Source organism: Belonocnema kinseyi, chromosome 5 (genome assembly GCF_010883055.1).
Source record: "Belonocnema kinseyi isolate 2016_QV_RU_SX_M_011 chromosome 5, B_treatae_v1, whole genome shotgun sequence".
Taxonomy (NCBI): domain Eukaryota; kingdom Metazoa; phylum Arthropoda; class Insecta; order Hymenoptera; family Cynipidae; genus Belonocnema; species Belonocnema kinseyi.
The window spans coordinates 9,531,666-9,549,694 of NC_046661.1; the positions used below are offsets into that span (position 1 = coordinate 9,531,666).

General features: G+C 36.3%; 1 protein-coding gene and 1 long non-coding RNA gene across 3 annotated transcripts in view; one reads left to right on the top strand and one right to left on the bottom strand.

Annotated features, from left to right (window-relative positions):
- LOC117173416 overlaps positions 1-10,969 on the top strand; it is a 19,576-nt gene extending 8,607 nt beyond the window's left edge. Inside the window, exons 4-5 of the mRNA XM_033361973.1 lie at positions 10,571-10,715; positions 10,803-10,969. Coding sequence (XP_033217864.1) covers positions 10,571-10,715; positions 10,803-10,884 — 227 coding nt within the window. The 3' untranslated portion in view covers positions 10,885-10,969. The remainder of the gene's footprint in view (positions 1-10,570; positions 10,716-10,802) is intronic.
- The window catches only part of LOC117173417, a 143,742-nt gene that overhangs the window by 112,992 nt on the left and 12,721 nt on the right, over positions 1-18,029 (bottom strand). For both annotated transcript variants that reach the window (XR_004467174.1, XR_004467172.1), the window contains exon 2: positions 10,553-10,660. This is a non-coding gene — a long non-coding RNA (uncharacterized LOC117173417). The remainder of the gene's footprint in view (positions 1-10,552; positions 10,661-18,029) is intronic.

Consider the following 18,029-nt stretch of genomic DNA (forward strand, 5'->3'; position numbering starts at 1 on the left):
TAAAATACATGAGTGACCTTGTACTTTCGATCTGCAGGTTTGCCGCACAAGTACCCGTCGGAATGGCGTAGTGCTAGAGATAGTGGCAATAATGTAAGGCATTACAAGGAATGGGCTCATGGTGTCGCCCTGAAAGACACCTCTCTGAAACGTGACCTTGTTAGTTGTCACACGATTTTTTCCAGATGAGATAGTAAATCTGGTTTTCCAAATTAATTAATTAATTAATAATAATAATTAATTAATTAATTTTTGTTTAATTGTAATGGAGAAGTTGATATTCATATGTTAAGTTAAATCAATGATAAACACGCTGTGAGTGCGAATGAGCTTCCTTAAGTTTTCGTAAGTTTGCAATTGCGGAGGTTGCTGACGTGCATTTAAATCAATTATGTTCTTTGATTGACAAATACTTACAGTTGTGCTTATTTAATTACCTTAAATAATAAAAATTAAGTCAACGCAATTTTTTTAGCACTTTAGAATTGTTCGAAATGCGGCCGCAAATGTTGTTTTTTATACGCGCCCGCAAATTCGACCGCAAATTTTCAGTAGGGTTTTTTAAAACAGGATGTCACGCGGAGGAAAATTTCGGAATTAAAAAATTTATTTATAAAACGCTTTGAAATAAAATATCCACATTTCGATTGGAGTTGAAATATGATTTTTTTTCAATAAAAATTAATCCAACTATAAGTATACTTAAATAAATTCAATCATATAATATTTTTATTATTAAATTCTAAATAATAAAAGTAATTATCGTATTTAAAATTAAGCGCGCCTTTTTAAACAGGCGTCTCCACGTTCCTTGTCTATCGGTTCCCGCGAGCCATTTCGGAATTCCGAATCCGCGCAATTCAAAAAATAGTTTAATGTACGTGAGTAATAAAAGGGTTAATTTTTTATACGTAATTGAAGTTTGGCGTTAGACTTTGACCTAACAACGGGTCTTCACCTGTTGGGTATTCAGATAAACAGAAAGATATTCTCCATAATATTGCTGAAGCAAGTGAAGCGATTCCTAAAAAGCATTAATTAATAAAATGGAGTAGAGACAGTTTAACAAACGTTAAATATGACATTTAAGCCGTTAATGGCTCCAATTTCGAAATTATTTGAGGGATTTAAAACTGTTAAGTATAATTATTCTGTACAATTTGAAACTAGAAACGAACTGGTGCTAGATTTTTTGTCAAATGAAAGCTTCTATGACTAAAAATTACGAGAATATTATTCTCTCAAAAAATGTACATAACAAGGAGAAAAATGTCTAGTTGGGTTAAGAAGGATTCTGCTTAGCCGTATTAGACAGTCTAGTAAAATATGAACCAACACGCTGTCTAGTTAAGCACGTCAGACAGGCGAATTCAAATGTGTCTAGTTAGAATTACAAGACATGTGGTATAGGTTACCAGACATCTAGTACGGCCAACATTTCCATGATCTAACTAGCTTTCTACTAAAATCAACCAAACGTTGAGTTAGGCTTACATGACAGTTTTTAGGTAATTTAACTAATTTTTGGTAATATTTACCAGATATATAGGGTTCGAGAAGGAGAAAAGGTTTCACAAGTTCAGCAGATTATGCACTGTATCGTCATGGAAGTTACTTATTCTAATACGCGTAAATAGAAACAAAAATCAAAACACGTCGCTTCTCGCAATTATTGAAGATAGTCAGAATAACGCGCAGTACATGGAAATGCAAGCGGGTGCAGAAGGGAGAACGAAGGGAGTACAGGTGTAGTGGCGGGACATGGCTAGTAGATATCTCGTTATGGGAACTATTTGAAATAACACGATGGATTGGTAAAATCGATTGGACTGCTTACAAGACATTGAGTGAGTAACGAAACTTCTGTCTTGAATTTACTAGGCGCATGTAACTAGATTCATCTAGTTGGCCCAACTAGACCTTTTTTTCCGTGAAGAAATACTATAAAGTTAATGAAGGTTTTCGTCGTAATGATACTTTAGAGTTTTGAGGTAGTAGTTTATTGCCAAAGTACGCATATAATTAGTGAAGGGAAAACAAAAATGTATCACATTTGAAGGCCCCGCGGCTTACAACTGTTAAAGACAATTTTTTCGAAATTTATTTTTTGTTTATTTTTTAGAACATTTTTTATATGCAGTTAATATCCCGCAAACAAAACGGAAAAATTCCTTTTAGTTTTTTTTAAATGGAAAGATTTTCCTTCCCCGTGTAAAATTTCTAAAATCTCAGTTAGTAGGTTTAAACCGCAGATCATTCATTTATTGGGATGATCCAAATGAACGAGCAGATAGCTTAAGTTCGCTTTTATCATCCCAAGGTAGCTGGAAATCCTAGTCATACGGATGAAATAATATTGTTAATATTAATGAGAAATCTCATCAGTTTCAAAATGACTATCGATGTGTTCGAGCGTCAACTTGAGAGAGCCGGGATAGTAAGTAGCAGACCCACGGAATTGGATTTCAGATAACATCCGACGGAGATTATGATTTAGAAAACAGAAAATTGGGCAGTGTGGCTGAAGCTCGAGACTCCAATGATGCAGATAATTTACATTTGACTTAGCGAGCTGATCTTAAAACAACAATATTTACTCTAATAATTGATATTTTTATAAAACTCGTTAGATACAACTTAGAAGGGATAACAATGGCGTTTAACGATCCTAGTATTGAGTAGCGAATGTTCCTAACACTCTGCCATCCTCTAGGTATGGCTCGTCTACGAGACAAATGTTTACGTCGATTTCTTTCCTCAATAAAAATGATTAGAAACGGATTACAATGAGAATGAAAATCTTTTTCCGCATACAAAATAGTTGAACTGTATATTTGACGAAATTATATTGGAACGCAATTAATTAAAATTTGAGATATGAAACCCAAGAAATAAGTATAATTTTAATCGTCGATACCAAAGCGTTTTGGAGCCTTAATTGTTCTGTTCGCCCTTGACGTACTTTCGCTTTCAGCTGAATTCGATTGATCCGTGGTTTCTTGTTTATCGTCGCTAATCAATTCTTTCTATTTATCTGAATGTTTGTTCTCCTCTTCGTATGATGAATCTAAATCAGAGTCGAGATTAATTAAATCCTCCTATTCGAGTTGTCGCCAAATTTGTAGTTGACTGACGTGAGCAGTCGATGCGTATCTTCTGCTACGGCCATCCTTGCGTAAAGTAGCAACCCCTTGAGTATCACCGGGCAAGATTATAGTTACAACTAGAGGTTTAAATTTTGCGAGCATTTTTGAAGATTCACCTGGTACGGATTTTGGACTTTGCATCAATGGTTAATTTCCTTAATTCTTCTTCGTCGTGTTGATTGATGTAGCCGTAAATTGATTCAAAAGACTTTTCCCTGTGGTTTTATTCGGCGACTCGTTTAGATCTTATTGTACTTGCTTAAATCTTTGATTCCAATCTCGTTCTTTAGCGTTGAGAATGCTGGCTAGAACTGCAGGCATAAGTGTGCTATTAGTGTGCTCCACCATACCATGTGCTTGCGGGTGACGACTTGAATTTAATGTGTGACGTATTGCATGCTTTTGGCTTTTGGCACGTGTCGATCTTGAGTAAGGCAGCTTCTAAATCTTCGTGAACAATTCAAGAATTGCCATCAGCATTCAGAATCGCTTTTGACACTACTTTAAAGTTTGCGGGCGCAAATGCTTTGAGCTCAGTAGTCACATTTTCTATTTTTAGATAAAATTTCGAAACGGCCGATGTTTTTATAGTGCAGTCAGAACTTCCTGTGTCTATCTTTCCTCGTTTAGCTCCGGTTTGGAGGGAGAGTGCCTCCGTGTGTGCCCTTTCTTTTCACAGGTTGTGCACTCCATTTCCTTTGCTGGTTCTGGACAGTCTTACGATATGACCATAAAGGTTACAGTTGTGACATTTAAGTTCTCCCATTTCATTTTTCATCGGCGGCCGTTTCCGTCTGTCTATTATTCCCTTCAGCTGCTCTTCTAGTCGACAAATCAAAAAGTTCCGATTACCATCTCATGAAGAGATCCATTTGAGGTGGAGGCGCAGTTTGAGGAGTTTGATTACTCTGGTTACCGACACCAGAGATTGAATTTTGCAAAATGGATCCATTAGTTGAAGCATTGTCGCATGTAGAAAAGTTGGATGTACTAGACCTAGTACTTTTTACCGACGTTGGATCACTGAGTTGGCTTGTTGATTCCATTTGAAATGGATTTTGCATTTGGTTTCCGTTCAGCGGCAACTCTTTAAAAAAACATTCAAATTCGTCCACGCGTGTGACCAAAATATTTGGCTAAAGCATTTTATCGAATTACCGATTTACCATATTTATTTCGGAACTCACACGAAATTATATTAGATTGTCGTTCCCGAGTGTTTCAATTTCTCAACAATTATTACGCAATTTTTTAAGGACGCGCACAAGCACTCAGCGCTCTTTGTTCTTGCACAAAAATAATGATACGCGCATGCGCCTTCGACACTCTTTGTTCTCGGACATGAATAATTTTACGGAGTTCGCTGAGATAATACGCCCATGCGCATTCAGCACTCTTTGTTTTCGCACAGGTTGCATTTCGACATTCTCTTGTCGGAATTTCACAAGCGATCCGTTCACATCCAACTTCTAAGGTATTAGATACAACTTAGAAGGGATGGCAATGCCGTTAAGCGATCCGATTTAAGTAAATAAATAGTTTATTACATATCGAGTTACAAAGGATATTTGCGGTTTCGCTCGCTAGAACGCACTGACTCCCAACTGTCTAGTGATAAATATAAAAAAATCCCTAGTATTAAGTAGCGAATGTTCCTAACTGCAGCAGGTCGCTTTTCTCTCGGGTCTCGCTGTTAGCAGTTAGTCATGGTCTGAGACACTATTCATAAGCGTTAAGCGAACCCTATCTATTTTCGTGGCGGTGGTGTAGGTACTAGGCTACGCCCACTCGTGTTGACAGCGAGGATGAGCAGAGCGACCTCATACCGTCCTGGGACGCAGTCGGCTCCTGAAGGACCTCGACTACCTTTCTAGTGGTGGGGGTGCCTCCATTCGTCACTCACACATTTTCCGGTGCAGTAGAGGGTGGGGACTGCCTGAACCTAGACACCTAGCTCTTCTGGACTTCCCACATCTAGAAGACTTAAAGGAAACACACATGGTGAGAAGGAAGTTTAACGCAGAAAATTAACTTTTAGAGAGGGGTTGAGAAAAAGTATAAAATCACTGTTTACGATTTGGGAACATCTTCGGGTCCGTCTCTTGACTTCTGTGACCGGTCTTGAGGGACTTGATTCCACGGGTCCTATGTGAGCTGATTACTTCCCGGTCCTAAATTAGGCTCGAAGAAGGCGGCGTGCTAGCGGTCCTGAAGTCAACTCGACTAAGCCGACTGGCAAATGGAGACTTCCAGCTTAGCATGGTCCCTGAAATATACTGCACGCGGTGCTGGAGATAGAGCAATGTCTGACCATGACGGCGCCGACCACTCCCAGATAGCAAAATATTCGTAACAGTGAGAAGAACTATGTTTTACGATGATTTTAGAAAAGGCTCTTGATTCAAAAGTTATTTTTTTACAATTTTAAGAAAAACAGGTATCTACTATAAATTCGAAGCACAAGATTGTTGATGTAACTGTTTAAAATACTGAATTAGCGTCTTAATACAGCTTCTGATTGAATGGAAAACGCTAAACTTTAGCCTACAGACTTGTTGCGCCTCTATGGAATAAGGCAGAAGAACATATAATATTTGTAATAATAAAGACTGGGCAAAAAGTGCGAAATTGGTAATGGACCGTTTTTAAAAAGTTGTGATAAATGTAGCAATTTTCAATTTAAAATTCAAGAATTTATTAGTAGTAATATCGAGTGTTATGCACCGTCTAATGCCTCATTAAAAGTATTACAATAAAAAAACTTTGGTTCCTTTCGAACACTTATTCCACAAGGTGTGCTTAAAAGCCGGCTAAGTTTGACTAAAATGGATCCAAAAGCTGCTAACGGAGAAAATTTCTACATCGCTTGGACATTAGAAATCAGTATAATTTAAAACACTAGCTGCTCCCTTTCGCAAGTTACGCGCATTTTTGTATTTTTACATGACAACCGACCGTGCAAAACTTGCGTATTCTATATGGTCCCATTTTCGTTTTTTTTTTAAATATTTTATATTTTTTATTTTATTTTTTGTATATTTTTTCTAAGTAATTATACATTTACTGACATACATACATATAATAACAGAGCTTTTAGTAATATTTAAAAATATCTATTAGTAAATAAAGTTCAAAATTATAGGTAAAGCGAACAAAATTCTATTACTGCTTTTAATAGCTGTGTTGAATATAATTTCTGGTGTTTACTTGTTACCTTATAACGTGCCCGGAATTTCAAAAAATCGCGACGTATAGATTCTTCGCTCTGCTCTGACCAATACCCTAAACCATTGTTATTTCCTATAAAGCGTAAAATCCGGTAGATTGCTGTGATTGGTCGCACGGCAGTGGGCGCGGTCTGCTGAGCAACAGTATCGAGTACGGTATTCGACTTGGTACATTTCTTATTTTCTTGTGTCTTGCATGTTACATTGTTTTAAATTTATATTATATTAATATTTTATATTATATTTTAATGTTATATTGTTTCAATTTGAAGTAATTTTTTCAAAACGACTTTAATATTTCATTTTGCCGAATGAAATGAAAATTACATTCAAACACGATTTAAAGATACATTTGTTCTCTGAATAATCTTTAGTGAATTATTTTACAAGCAACTCCAAAATTTACTTTTTAACTTAAAATTTCATTAAACGCGATTTCGACATTTTTTTCCAAATCGTCTTCAGAAATTAATTTTGGCTTTAAAGTGTTATATAATGAGTTTTAAACACGTTCGAAAGTCCATTTTGTAGTAAGTATTGTATTTCCATGTCAGTAAAAAATTGAATTGTTCATTGTATATATAAAAGAACTTATAGTTAGTGTTAGCCATTTTTATTTGTTGTGGATTACAATTATAATTTTATATTTATTGTTTATCATTGACACGGCCTATTGTGTTTCTAAAAATATTCTCTACAATAAATATTGTTATACATAAGTTGAACTTCCAATAATTTATAAACTTTTAAAATAATAACTAGAAATAACTCCCCCCAAAAAACTATATACAAATCTTCTTGGTTATAAAAGAATGATAAAGTAAATATGCAAGGAAAGATAAAATATAAAATACCAAATAACTCATTTTAAATAAACAATTACGTATTTCAAGTATGTAAAAAAAGTTATACTTATATTCTCCTTCTAAATTATATACTTTACATATTACGGCATCCCACTTAGTATAATTATATTTTTTATTTTCTTGAGACGTGTACGAGGCATAACGTAAAAGTAAAGTCTATAATTTCGAGGGGGTATATACGTAACTTTTTTGGCACACTTGAATTTGTAATTGTTTATTAAAAATAAGTTATTTGGTGTTTCCGATTTTATCTTTCCTTGCTCAAATACTTTAACATTCTTTTATGATTAGGAAGACAAGGCATAACCTCGCATTACTGACTATCGGTAGCGGGCCTACCCCCCTCACGGGCGTTACTGCTGTCCTGTTGCTATATCGCCTGTTCGCAGGCCTTGATCTGGTTTGGGTCGGTAATCAGCCTCTGGTTGGGATATCTTTTTCTCCATTCCCTTAAGACCCTATCGGAGGTCTCCAATTCTCCACAGGATGGGCAGTTAACCAGGGTACAACCTCTCTGGCCACATCGGTAGCAGTGGACCACCGGGGTCATGTCTGGGCACTGCCTCCTTAGATGTCCACGTCTCTGGCACCTCCAGCAAACATCTTCTACTGGAAAGGTCACTAAGGCCGGTCTAGGTGAACCCGCCTTGATTCATCTCTCCCTATCCATGTATCTCCAGTCGACTTAGTAATGACCGCGATACTCCTTGCAAACAGAGGTTACCAGAGCCGCGCGTTCAGTTATAGGTTCTTCTTCCGGAACCTGCGGGGATTGAGACGACGAACCCCCATCAGCTTCCTGTGTCGGTGTCAATCCAAGAGTTTTAGTCGCATTCGATTTGGTACTTGGCGTTGAATATAGTCCGGAAGTCTTTTCTGGTACTGCTCCGGCAACCGAATACGAGGTTTGTCCAGTAGCCAAGGCGGGTTGCTGTGGGGATGAAGATTAAAAGGGGTGTTTAATCTGCTTGATATCTAGACTATCGGATTTTGGGAGGATGTCCCGATTGTGTTTTTTTGCCGAGTCCACTTTAATCAATTGTTGAATCAGGCCCCGGTTGTCCCTCCTCGTTTATGAAGGATTTCAGATTTTTAATTTGTTCTTTACCGGCGCTTTTTTCGTCGTGGGATATTGAACTAAAATCGACCGGAGAAAGGCGACGTATGATCCTATCGACCCCTACTGATTTTGGACACAAATTGGCGGCTACATCATCAGCCTTCCTTGACAAAATACGATTCGGCTTACGATTTGTCCCTAACTCTAGTTGTCTGTGTAACAATCGATACGAAAACGGGTTCCTTCCGAAATTGAGAAATGCTGGTGACACCTTCAATGACACATGGACAGCTTTATTGAAAGCAAAACGGAATTCATGCAAATAAATGTCCTACTCTTTATGCTTGTCCTTTTAGAATGCGACGATCATTTTCTTAAGGATGGGGTTGACCCGTTCTGTGGGGTTTTCCTGAGCATAAAATACAAGATTCGTAAGGTGTATTATTCCGATACTTCTAAACATCTGCTCAATTAATCTATTAGAAAATTCTGTATCGTTGTCAGTATGGACTACTTGAGGGACACCCCAGCGCGACACTATCAAGTCAATGAAAGCTTTGCGAATTGTGGGCCAGTTTGCCGTGCGGATTGGAATGCATTCCACCTATTTCGTGAACAGATCTTAGAACACTACAAGATATTCGTAGCCCGATTTACTGGTAGGAAATTGACCTATGACATCCCCCAGGACGACTGTCCACGGTTGCTTGACCACGCGCTGGCCCATCAAATCGACTGGGCGGCCATGTTTAACTTTACATCTCTGGCAAGGACCACAGCGCCGGATGAATTTCATGGTGTCATTATACATCTTCGGCCAGCAATATCTTGACGCGATTCGGCTATGTGTCTTTTCAACGACCAAGGGTCTCGACTGGGCTCTGAGTGTGCTTCTTCTGCGACATTTAACCTTTGTTCGTCGGGGACTACTAACTTCCAAGGCTCCAAGTCCTAAACCAAGGTATCGGTCAGAGGGTCCGGGCGGGGCTTATATAGTCCACCGTCCTTGAATTTTTCAGGTCGTACCACTGAAGCTCTAAACACCAGCGCGTCGATTTACCGGTAGTGTTTCATAGATTGTTGAGCCACCGGAGACTGCTATGATCGGGTAACGGTATAATTCCTTTCCGCTGCGGTCAATGTCCTACTGGCGAACGCTATCACTAGTTCCACGTCTCCCTGTATCTGTGTAAGGACTACGCTGAGTCCGCAAGCGCTCGCACCCAATGCCACTTAACATTCGTTCTGGACAACCATGTCAGTGGTTCAGCTACGTCGCGAATTCCGGTATAAACCGTCGGTACCAGGAGGCCATCCCTAAGAACCTTTGTAATTCTTTGAACGTTTTGGGGGCCGAGTAGGAAACTATGGAATCTACTTTATCGGGATCTACTATGAGAACGTCTTTATTAACGACAAATCCGAGGCGTTTCAATTCTGAGCAACATAATTCGCTGTTATATGGATTTATAGTCAACCCTGCTTCAGCCACCGAATCGAAAACTTTTCCTAACCAACATAGGTGTTCGTCGAACGTTTCTGTCATCACTATGGTATCATCTAAGTAGATAAAGATATTGGGCCTCATTTCCGGGATTATAACCCTATCTATGAATCGCTGATAAGTTTCAGGGACTCCAGTAAGCCCGAATGGCATTCTTTTAAACTCGAATAGTCCCTGTCCTGTACGGTGAACGCTGTGTACTCTTGGCTTTGCTTCTCTAATGGGATTTGATTAAACGCGGCACTCAAGTCCAATTTCGAAATATGGCTCGCCATTTTTAATTGTCTTAATATGTCTTTCATGTAGGGCAGAGGGTACGCGTCCGTTTTCGATATTGCGTTTAACTTCCGACAATCTAAGCAAAGTCTATATTGCCGCCAGGTTTACGAGCAATTTCGATCGATGCCGACCACTCGCTGTACGATTCTACAATAATTTCTTCGGCGAGCAATCTGTCCACTTCCATCTACATACTCTTCTGAACTTTAGGGGACACTATCCGGTACGATAGGAGTGATGCTTGAGTCGTTTTCTCGAAATAATGGAACTGCACCTGATAAATCTAATAATTAATGGCCAGTAAGTTTCACTAATAAGGACACTGACCTAAAGATATTTCCAGCACACAGTATAAGTGAAATTCAAAAAAATCGAAAAGAAAATGACGCACAAACAATTTTTCGACAAAGTTATAAATACTTGACTTTCTGTAATATTTTCGATCGTATTTGTATTCTGTAAGTAAATACCTGTTATGCTTCTTTTAGGTCCATACTTTAATAAAGATCGGGAAGCGCGTTCCCATCAGCATGATGATTACAAGCATGTGGATCCGAGTGCGACGCTTGCACTAACCACTGAAAGTGTGAAAGATTGGGTCTATCAATACAAGAATCGCCTAAAGCGTGAAGGGTAAGTATTACAATTTTGCTGTAGCAATCTTTTCCACAAAATATTTTGATTTGCTTTGATAACTCATTAAAACAATTTGTACATTAGGAAAAATGCTAAGAAAGCACAAGAAAGAGAAAAATATATGCAGTTAGATTTGGAGGAAGACGATGAGGAAGATGATTCTTAATTCATATTGTAGAACACATGCGCAGTAGTTACCTAGACATTATATATTGTATATGTTGGATATGGTATATTTAATCAAAAATATCGAAAAACTGATTGATTTTATGAACAACAAGAAGGTTCAAAATGCGCAAATATAAATACACTTATTTCGAAAGCAAAATTTGGTCTTGATGAGTTTCTTAAATAATTTAATTTTAGGAGAGTTTTGCTAATGTCCTATATGTACGTACATATTACTAAGTATTTAATACTGTAATTTTATGTTGCGAAATTTTAGAGAATTGATGTACCTACCTAATTACTTAAGTCATTAAAATTAGTCTATAGAAATTACATTTAAATCTTAATATTTAAATACTTTTTAGCTTTAAATCGAAAGACTAATTAGGCTAATAACGGCGACCAAGTTGAAAAAGGCTCAATTGTGATTTGATATGAAATTTTGCATGGTACTATCAATGAGTATTTATAATTAGGACTCACTTTACCTATTAAACAGACACTAAAACTCACTTTCGCAAAAACATAATAAACAGTGTGGTATTTAATAACTTGTTATTTACTGGCCTTTTAATTCTGTAGTTATGTACATTTGCACGATTATTGTTCTTCTAAAAAACGTTCCCTGAGCATTGCCGTACAAGCTTTTCTTAATGTTGCTTCACAAGCTTTCCTAAATAATGCGTTGCAAGATTTCCACAATATTGCTGAGCAAAGTTCCCTCAAAATTACGTTGTAATATTTCCTCAACTTTACCTCGAAAGCTTCCATCAAACTTACGATGAAAGTTTTCTTCAAGTTCCTGTGCTATCTGTTCATGCACCTAGGACCCTATGTAGGATCTTATAGAAGAACCTATATGTTTCACCAATAGTTGCTACCTATAGATAATTACATAGGTTCTTGCTACCAGCGGAACAGTTTTACATTTTTCTCATTTTCTGCGTCTGTATACAAAAAATACGGTGCATGTCACAGAGGAGAGTCATCTTCATGGATCGAGCAATGTTTTCGGAACCAGTAGTGGGCGAGGGTCGAAGGCCCGAGCCTATCACTTGTTCCGAAAAGAATACCGTTACCATGAAAATACGCGTTGCTCTTCTTATTGCTATTTAATATGCTAATTAATATTCATAAAACGAATAATAAAATAACTAACTACCGACGTAGTGCATGAGAGCATCGTACAAATACCAATTGTCTTCCACAGGTTTACATCATGCAACCTAGGAGGGAGTATTAGTTGATAAAGTGATCGACTGAAATGGTTGCTGACACGCTAATAAGCGTTGAATAGAGAAAAAATAGTATTTTCATATTTCAGCGTAAAAGTGAAGATTATTCTATTATTTTGAATGCGCGAGTTTTCCATCTGTCTAAAATATCATTATAAGAATAGGATATCTCAGAAACTAATTTATTTCTATTTCCATAGCGACTGCCTCACAGGTTCTTATTCCCAAGAAGAGAACGTGTTTTCAATATATTTAATTCCTTGTAATTGTACCGAATGATAACCTAATAGAGATGTCTTCTATTTCCCAAAACTGTTCAATTTTTCAGATAATTTAATTCCTTCATGTAGAATATAAGTTTTGAAGATTTAATTTTAATCAATTCAAGTTCGCCTCTCTAGAGTTAAAATTAATTTAATTCACACATTTAAATAGATTCCTTTGATGCATTTTTAAAACGTTTAAATAAATTATTAAAATGTAAATAAATATAAATTTGAAAATTTTGTCGAATTTATAAGTTATAAAGATTTAATCATGAAAAATAGGTTAAATAAATGCGTTCGTTACATTTTACTAAGTCGATTAAGAGGAATAGGTTTTGCACTTTTACTGTCCCCGTTGGGGGATTTTGAGACGGAGGAAAAATCGCGTATTCATAGGAATACAAATTCTTAATTTTTCAGAATTCAACGCTTATTACCGGGGATAGTGCATTTTCGAAAGAAAAAAACGGTTTAGTGATGATTAATAACTTATGTTTACAACACGAAAGGAAAAAATAGAATATATCAATTGTAAATAGTTTAATAGCCATAATTTTTTAAGTGTAAATATAAGGTTCAATACTCATTGTTCATGCAGACATCCACTTTGCTAGGTAGGATTTGGTTGTCCTGTAAGAACTTGCCGCCAGCTTCAAAGCTTACATGCTCATCACATTTTAAAGTGTAACGGAAAATTTTAAGACGAACAAAGAAGAGCGCAATATAAATCAACTGTGGCAAACCATTAGAACAATGTAAGGCCGTTGCAGAGAAAGTTTTTATCGCTTTCATTGACAGAAGTTAAATTTTTTCTACCAATTTTCCATTTCATTATTTTTTCTTACTTTTGACTTATGCTTGATGGTCTGATAGCAAAGGAGTAGTAAACAAAGCGTGGGAGCAAAACGGGATTAGGAAAAGGCTACCGCGGTCAAAAGGAGTTACATTTATATTAATTATATCAAATATGCCATAATATAATATCGACGATCTTTTCGCCATCAGTCCATTACATACTCTAAATATTCCATAAAATAAATACGTTTTTATATGTTGAAGTTTCATATATGGAAAAAAGAATAAACTCTAACCTTGAAATTTTTTTATCATCAACTTCATCTAGTATTTTAATTATATGTATTTTTTTCGTTGATAAAGCGATATTGATGAATTAACGACTCAATTAAAAAACTTATTATTTTTGCTTTCACGAATTATTTTCAACAGCCTCTTATGACGGATATATGTAAAAACTAACAAAAATCAATAAATTTCTTTAAAAATCTCAATTTGGTCCACAAACAAATTTGGAGAAACCTCCTCCATTCAAAATCTAAAATTCCAAAATAAAAATAGAGGAAAGAAGAAGAAAGGTATCAAGCAAACCCCCTTCCTTACGGAAAATTCCTATATAGGCTCCTATATAGGAATCTGCATAGGATCCTATATATAAGATTCTGCATAAGATCATATATATGTTTCACCTATAGGGAATGATAGAGAATCCTATGTAGGTTCCTCATAGGAACCTACCTCATAAGGTACCTAATGGTATCTAATGGTACGTGTGTCTTAAGGTGCTCCTGGAGGGTCAAAAAACGTCTGCGCAGCCGGAGGGTCCCTGGCGGACCGAAGGAACCGAATGGAGCCTTTACAAAGTACCCGTAAAGACCCCATTAGGTCCCCATTCGGTTCCTTGTTAAAAAACTCGAAAAAACAGCAAAATCATCTTTTAAATTGTTGAAACTCGATTTCTATGTCAAAATTCCTTATAAAAGGCCACAGAATAATCGCAATAGTTTTTTTTGCAACGGTAAAATGTTAAAAAAATACAAGACGTATAACGCCTGTTGACTGCTACACTTCAACGCATCGCCTGTAAGTAGCAGTCAACAGGTGTTATACGTATTATATTTTTTTAACTTTTTACCGTTGCAAAAAAAAACTATTGCGATTATTCCGTGACCTTCTATAGGGAATTTTAACGTAGAATCCGAATTTCAACAATTTAAAAGTTGATTTTGCTGTTTTTTCGAGTTTTTAAAAAAGGAACCGAATGGGGACCCAACGGGGTCTTGACGGGTACTTTGTAGAGGCTCCATTCAGTTCCTTTGGTCCGCCACGGTGGATACTTTCAGATTTTTATTTCGTTCTTTATATATAAAAATGTATTAATGAAAAAAATTTCTTTGGAACGATTTCGATTTGAAAGAATCTTCTCAGCTTTTTATTCAATTTCGTTTTTTCTCAATAATCCGAGATCCCGCTTCAAAATTTAACATGTATAATGTTAATGCAAAAATCAAGTTTTTTAAACTGTGTTGTCATTAATTGACCACTGCTGTAAACGGTTGCCATAGTCATTTTAGTGCAAAATTCTTTTTTTTCGCAACTATTGAGTATCGCGCGCCGCAGCAAGACGATGACACGGTTCGATGCCAGGAGACATTGAGTAGAGGACAGAATGAAAGCAGATTTTTTCTTGGTCGTCCTCACCTATGCCTGTCGCTTTCGAGTTTTCGACAGGAATCGGTTGAGAATTTATGCAACGAAAAAAACGTTCATTTGAAATATTCATGACATCTTTATTAAACCTGATTGAATTTTGAAACCTTTATTACAATTATTGAATTTTCCAGTTACTAAATTGTATTCCATTATTCAAATTTAACTAATCAATTAAATTAAATTGAATTTTTAATATTGTAAATTAAATGATTATAGATTAAATTAATTATTTATTGAATTCTACATACTAATCATTGCATTTTTAATTCAATTAATAATTAGACTTTATTAATCAAGTTATTATTAAAATTTAATTCAATTAAATTATTCTTTAATATTTAAACTACAGGGAATTTAGAGCTCGCTTAGGGCTCATTTAATGCCCTATTGCCAAATTTGATGCATCGCATTTTTTTCAAACATGTGGTTCTGCTAGCTTAACTTTAAGCTAATAGGGCAAAACAAAGAAAATAATTACTTGGGCAATATTTCTTTGCACCATAATTTAGAGCTCATTAAGGGCTTATTTAATACTCTACTTCCAAATCTGACGCTCCGCATTTAAAAACAAAAAACATGTGGTCCTGTTAGCTTAACGTTAAGCTAGCAGGACCACACGTTTAAAAAAAATGTGGAGCATCAAATTTGGGAATAGGGCATTAAATTAGCCCTAAATGAGCCCTAAATACCTTATAAGTTAAAATTTAATAATTAAAACTCAATAATAACTGGACTCTGATTAAGTCACTTAATTAATTAAGTTTAATTATTATTTGAGTTATTAATGCAATTAATAGTATTTATAATTTAATAAATAATTAATTTAATCTGTAATCATTCAACTTACGATATTAGGAATTTAATTTAATTTAATTGAAATTGATCAATTGAATACAATTCAGAAACTGGAAAATTCAATAATTGTAATAAAGGTATCAAAATTCAATCAGGTTTAATAAAGATGTCATGAATATTCCAAATCAACGTTTTGTTTGTTGCATAAATGTTCCACCGACTGCTGTCGAAAACTCGAATGCGACAGGCATAGGTGAGGACGAGCGAGAAAAAATCTGTTTTCGTTCCGTCCTTTTCTATTACATGGCTGGTGGCATCGATTCGTGTCATCGTCTTGCTGCGCCGCGCGAAACTTTTTAAAGCGAGCAACAACTTTTTTGCACCATCGGGGCCGTGGCAAAGGCATTTCATATTGATTAAAATTTTAAGCTCTTTATTTCTATGAAAAATTCATCCATTAAGTCAATAGTGGCGAAAAGTTCAAAAGGTAGTCACCACTTTGACCTGACAACTGAGATTCAGCAGGGGTTTACTGTGGCAACCCATTGCCATATTTTATCCGTGACCGAGTTCTTCAATAAAAACAAAAAATAATTCTTCAACAATATGTTTGCAAATTAAAAAAATCCCATAAACAATTTCCGTTTGGCATTGTTTTTCGAACTTTGCACTGAAATTACTATGGCAACCGTTTACAGCAGTGGTCAATTAATGACACAGTAGAGTACAGTTTTGAAAAATTATTATTACACCATTAAGCCATTTCCCTTTCGGGGTAGGCGTGACGCACTCGGATCCATTTTCAGATGGATCCAGAATTCTCGTGTTATTTAAGTAAATAACGCGTTCGTTCCGCGACACTGCTCCGACCCAGTTTGCTGATCAATCTCTCTAGCAATCACCCCAAGCGAAGAACCTCACGAAGTCGTTATGTAAGGTTCCCCACTTGGGTCCATTAGTGGCCAAGGTCTTTTGTTCCAGGCGTCATTCACTCTACTGACACTCTTTTTATTAACTATTTGCCACCATAATTTCTTGTCCTGGCATAGTTCTCTAGCTTCTTTTATGTCCATGCATTTTTTCATGCAGGCTCTCGTCGTTCATTTGGCATTCTCTCAACATGTCCGAACCATCTTAACCGACTTCTTTCCCATGTGTCTACTAGCGTCTCTTCTGCACCACATTCTTTTAGAATTATCTCCTTACTTACTTTGTCCACCAGGGTTTTCCCACATATTATGCACATGAACCTCATGTCAATTGCGTTAATTTTACTCATCTTTTTCTTGATAAGTCCATGTCTCGCTACCGTATAGCACAGTCGGTACAAATATAGAATTATGTATTGCCATTTTACCTTTATTTGATATCTTTTTACTTCTGATAAGGGGACCTGCTCTACCAATAATCTTCTTACCTTCGTTTATGCGTCTATCTAATTCCTCACCTATCTTCCGGTCCCTAGTAAATAAGCTACCAAGATATACAAACTTATCAACTTGTTCAATTCTCTTATCATTTAATAAAATATTGCATAGTGTTTTTTCACTATTTCCTTCGAACACCATAATTTTTGTTTTATTTGCGTTAATTTTGAGGCCCATGCTCTTCATGCTTGCATCTAGTTTATTCAACATTCTCTGTAAGTATTCGATAGACTCTGCCATAACAACATTACCATCTGCGAACGCTAACCCACGTACCCTTACTGTTTCGAGATCCACAACCTCTTCGTCGAAGATAGCCATTCTTAAACACTTGTCCATAAATAATGTAAATAACCATGAAGACATAACGCATCCTTGTCTAACTCCTTGCATAATATCGAAACAGTCACTCAGTTTCCCATGCACTCTTACACTCACTTTGCTACGTGTATATATTGTTTTTATAGCTTGTAGGAACAATCCATCGACTCCATACTCTTTCAGGACTTCCCAAAGTTTACTTCTATCTACCTTGCCAAAAGCTTTTTCTAGTCAACTATAGGTCTCCCATCTCGAAACATAAATTTATCAATTCGCACAGTCTATGTGGTATGCACGCGCCACCGTGTTTAATCATTTCATCGTTAATACCTTCTACCCCGGCAGTCTTACCGTTTTTCAAGTTCTTAATTATATCCCTAACCTCAGTGATACATACTTTCTCAATTGAGTTATCTAAAGAATCGTGTTCTACATCGCAGCTGTTGCGTCCTACAGCTTCATCCCCGAATTGTCCCCTAAAATAATCTCTGAAAGCGTCTAGTATCCCGTCTGCATCATATGGCATTTCCCCATTACTATTTCTCATGTTGACAAAATCGCACTTTTATTTCCCTTTATTTTGTTATACAG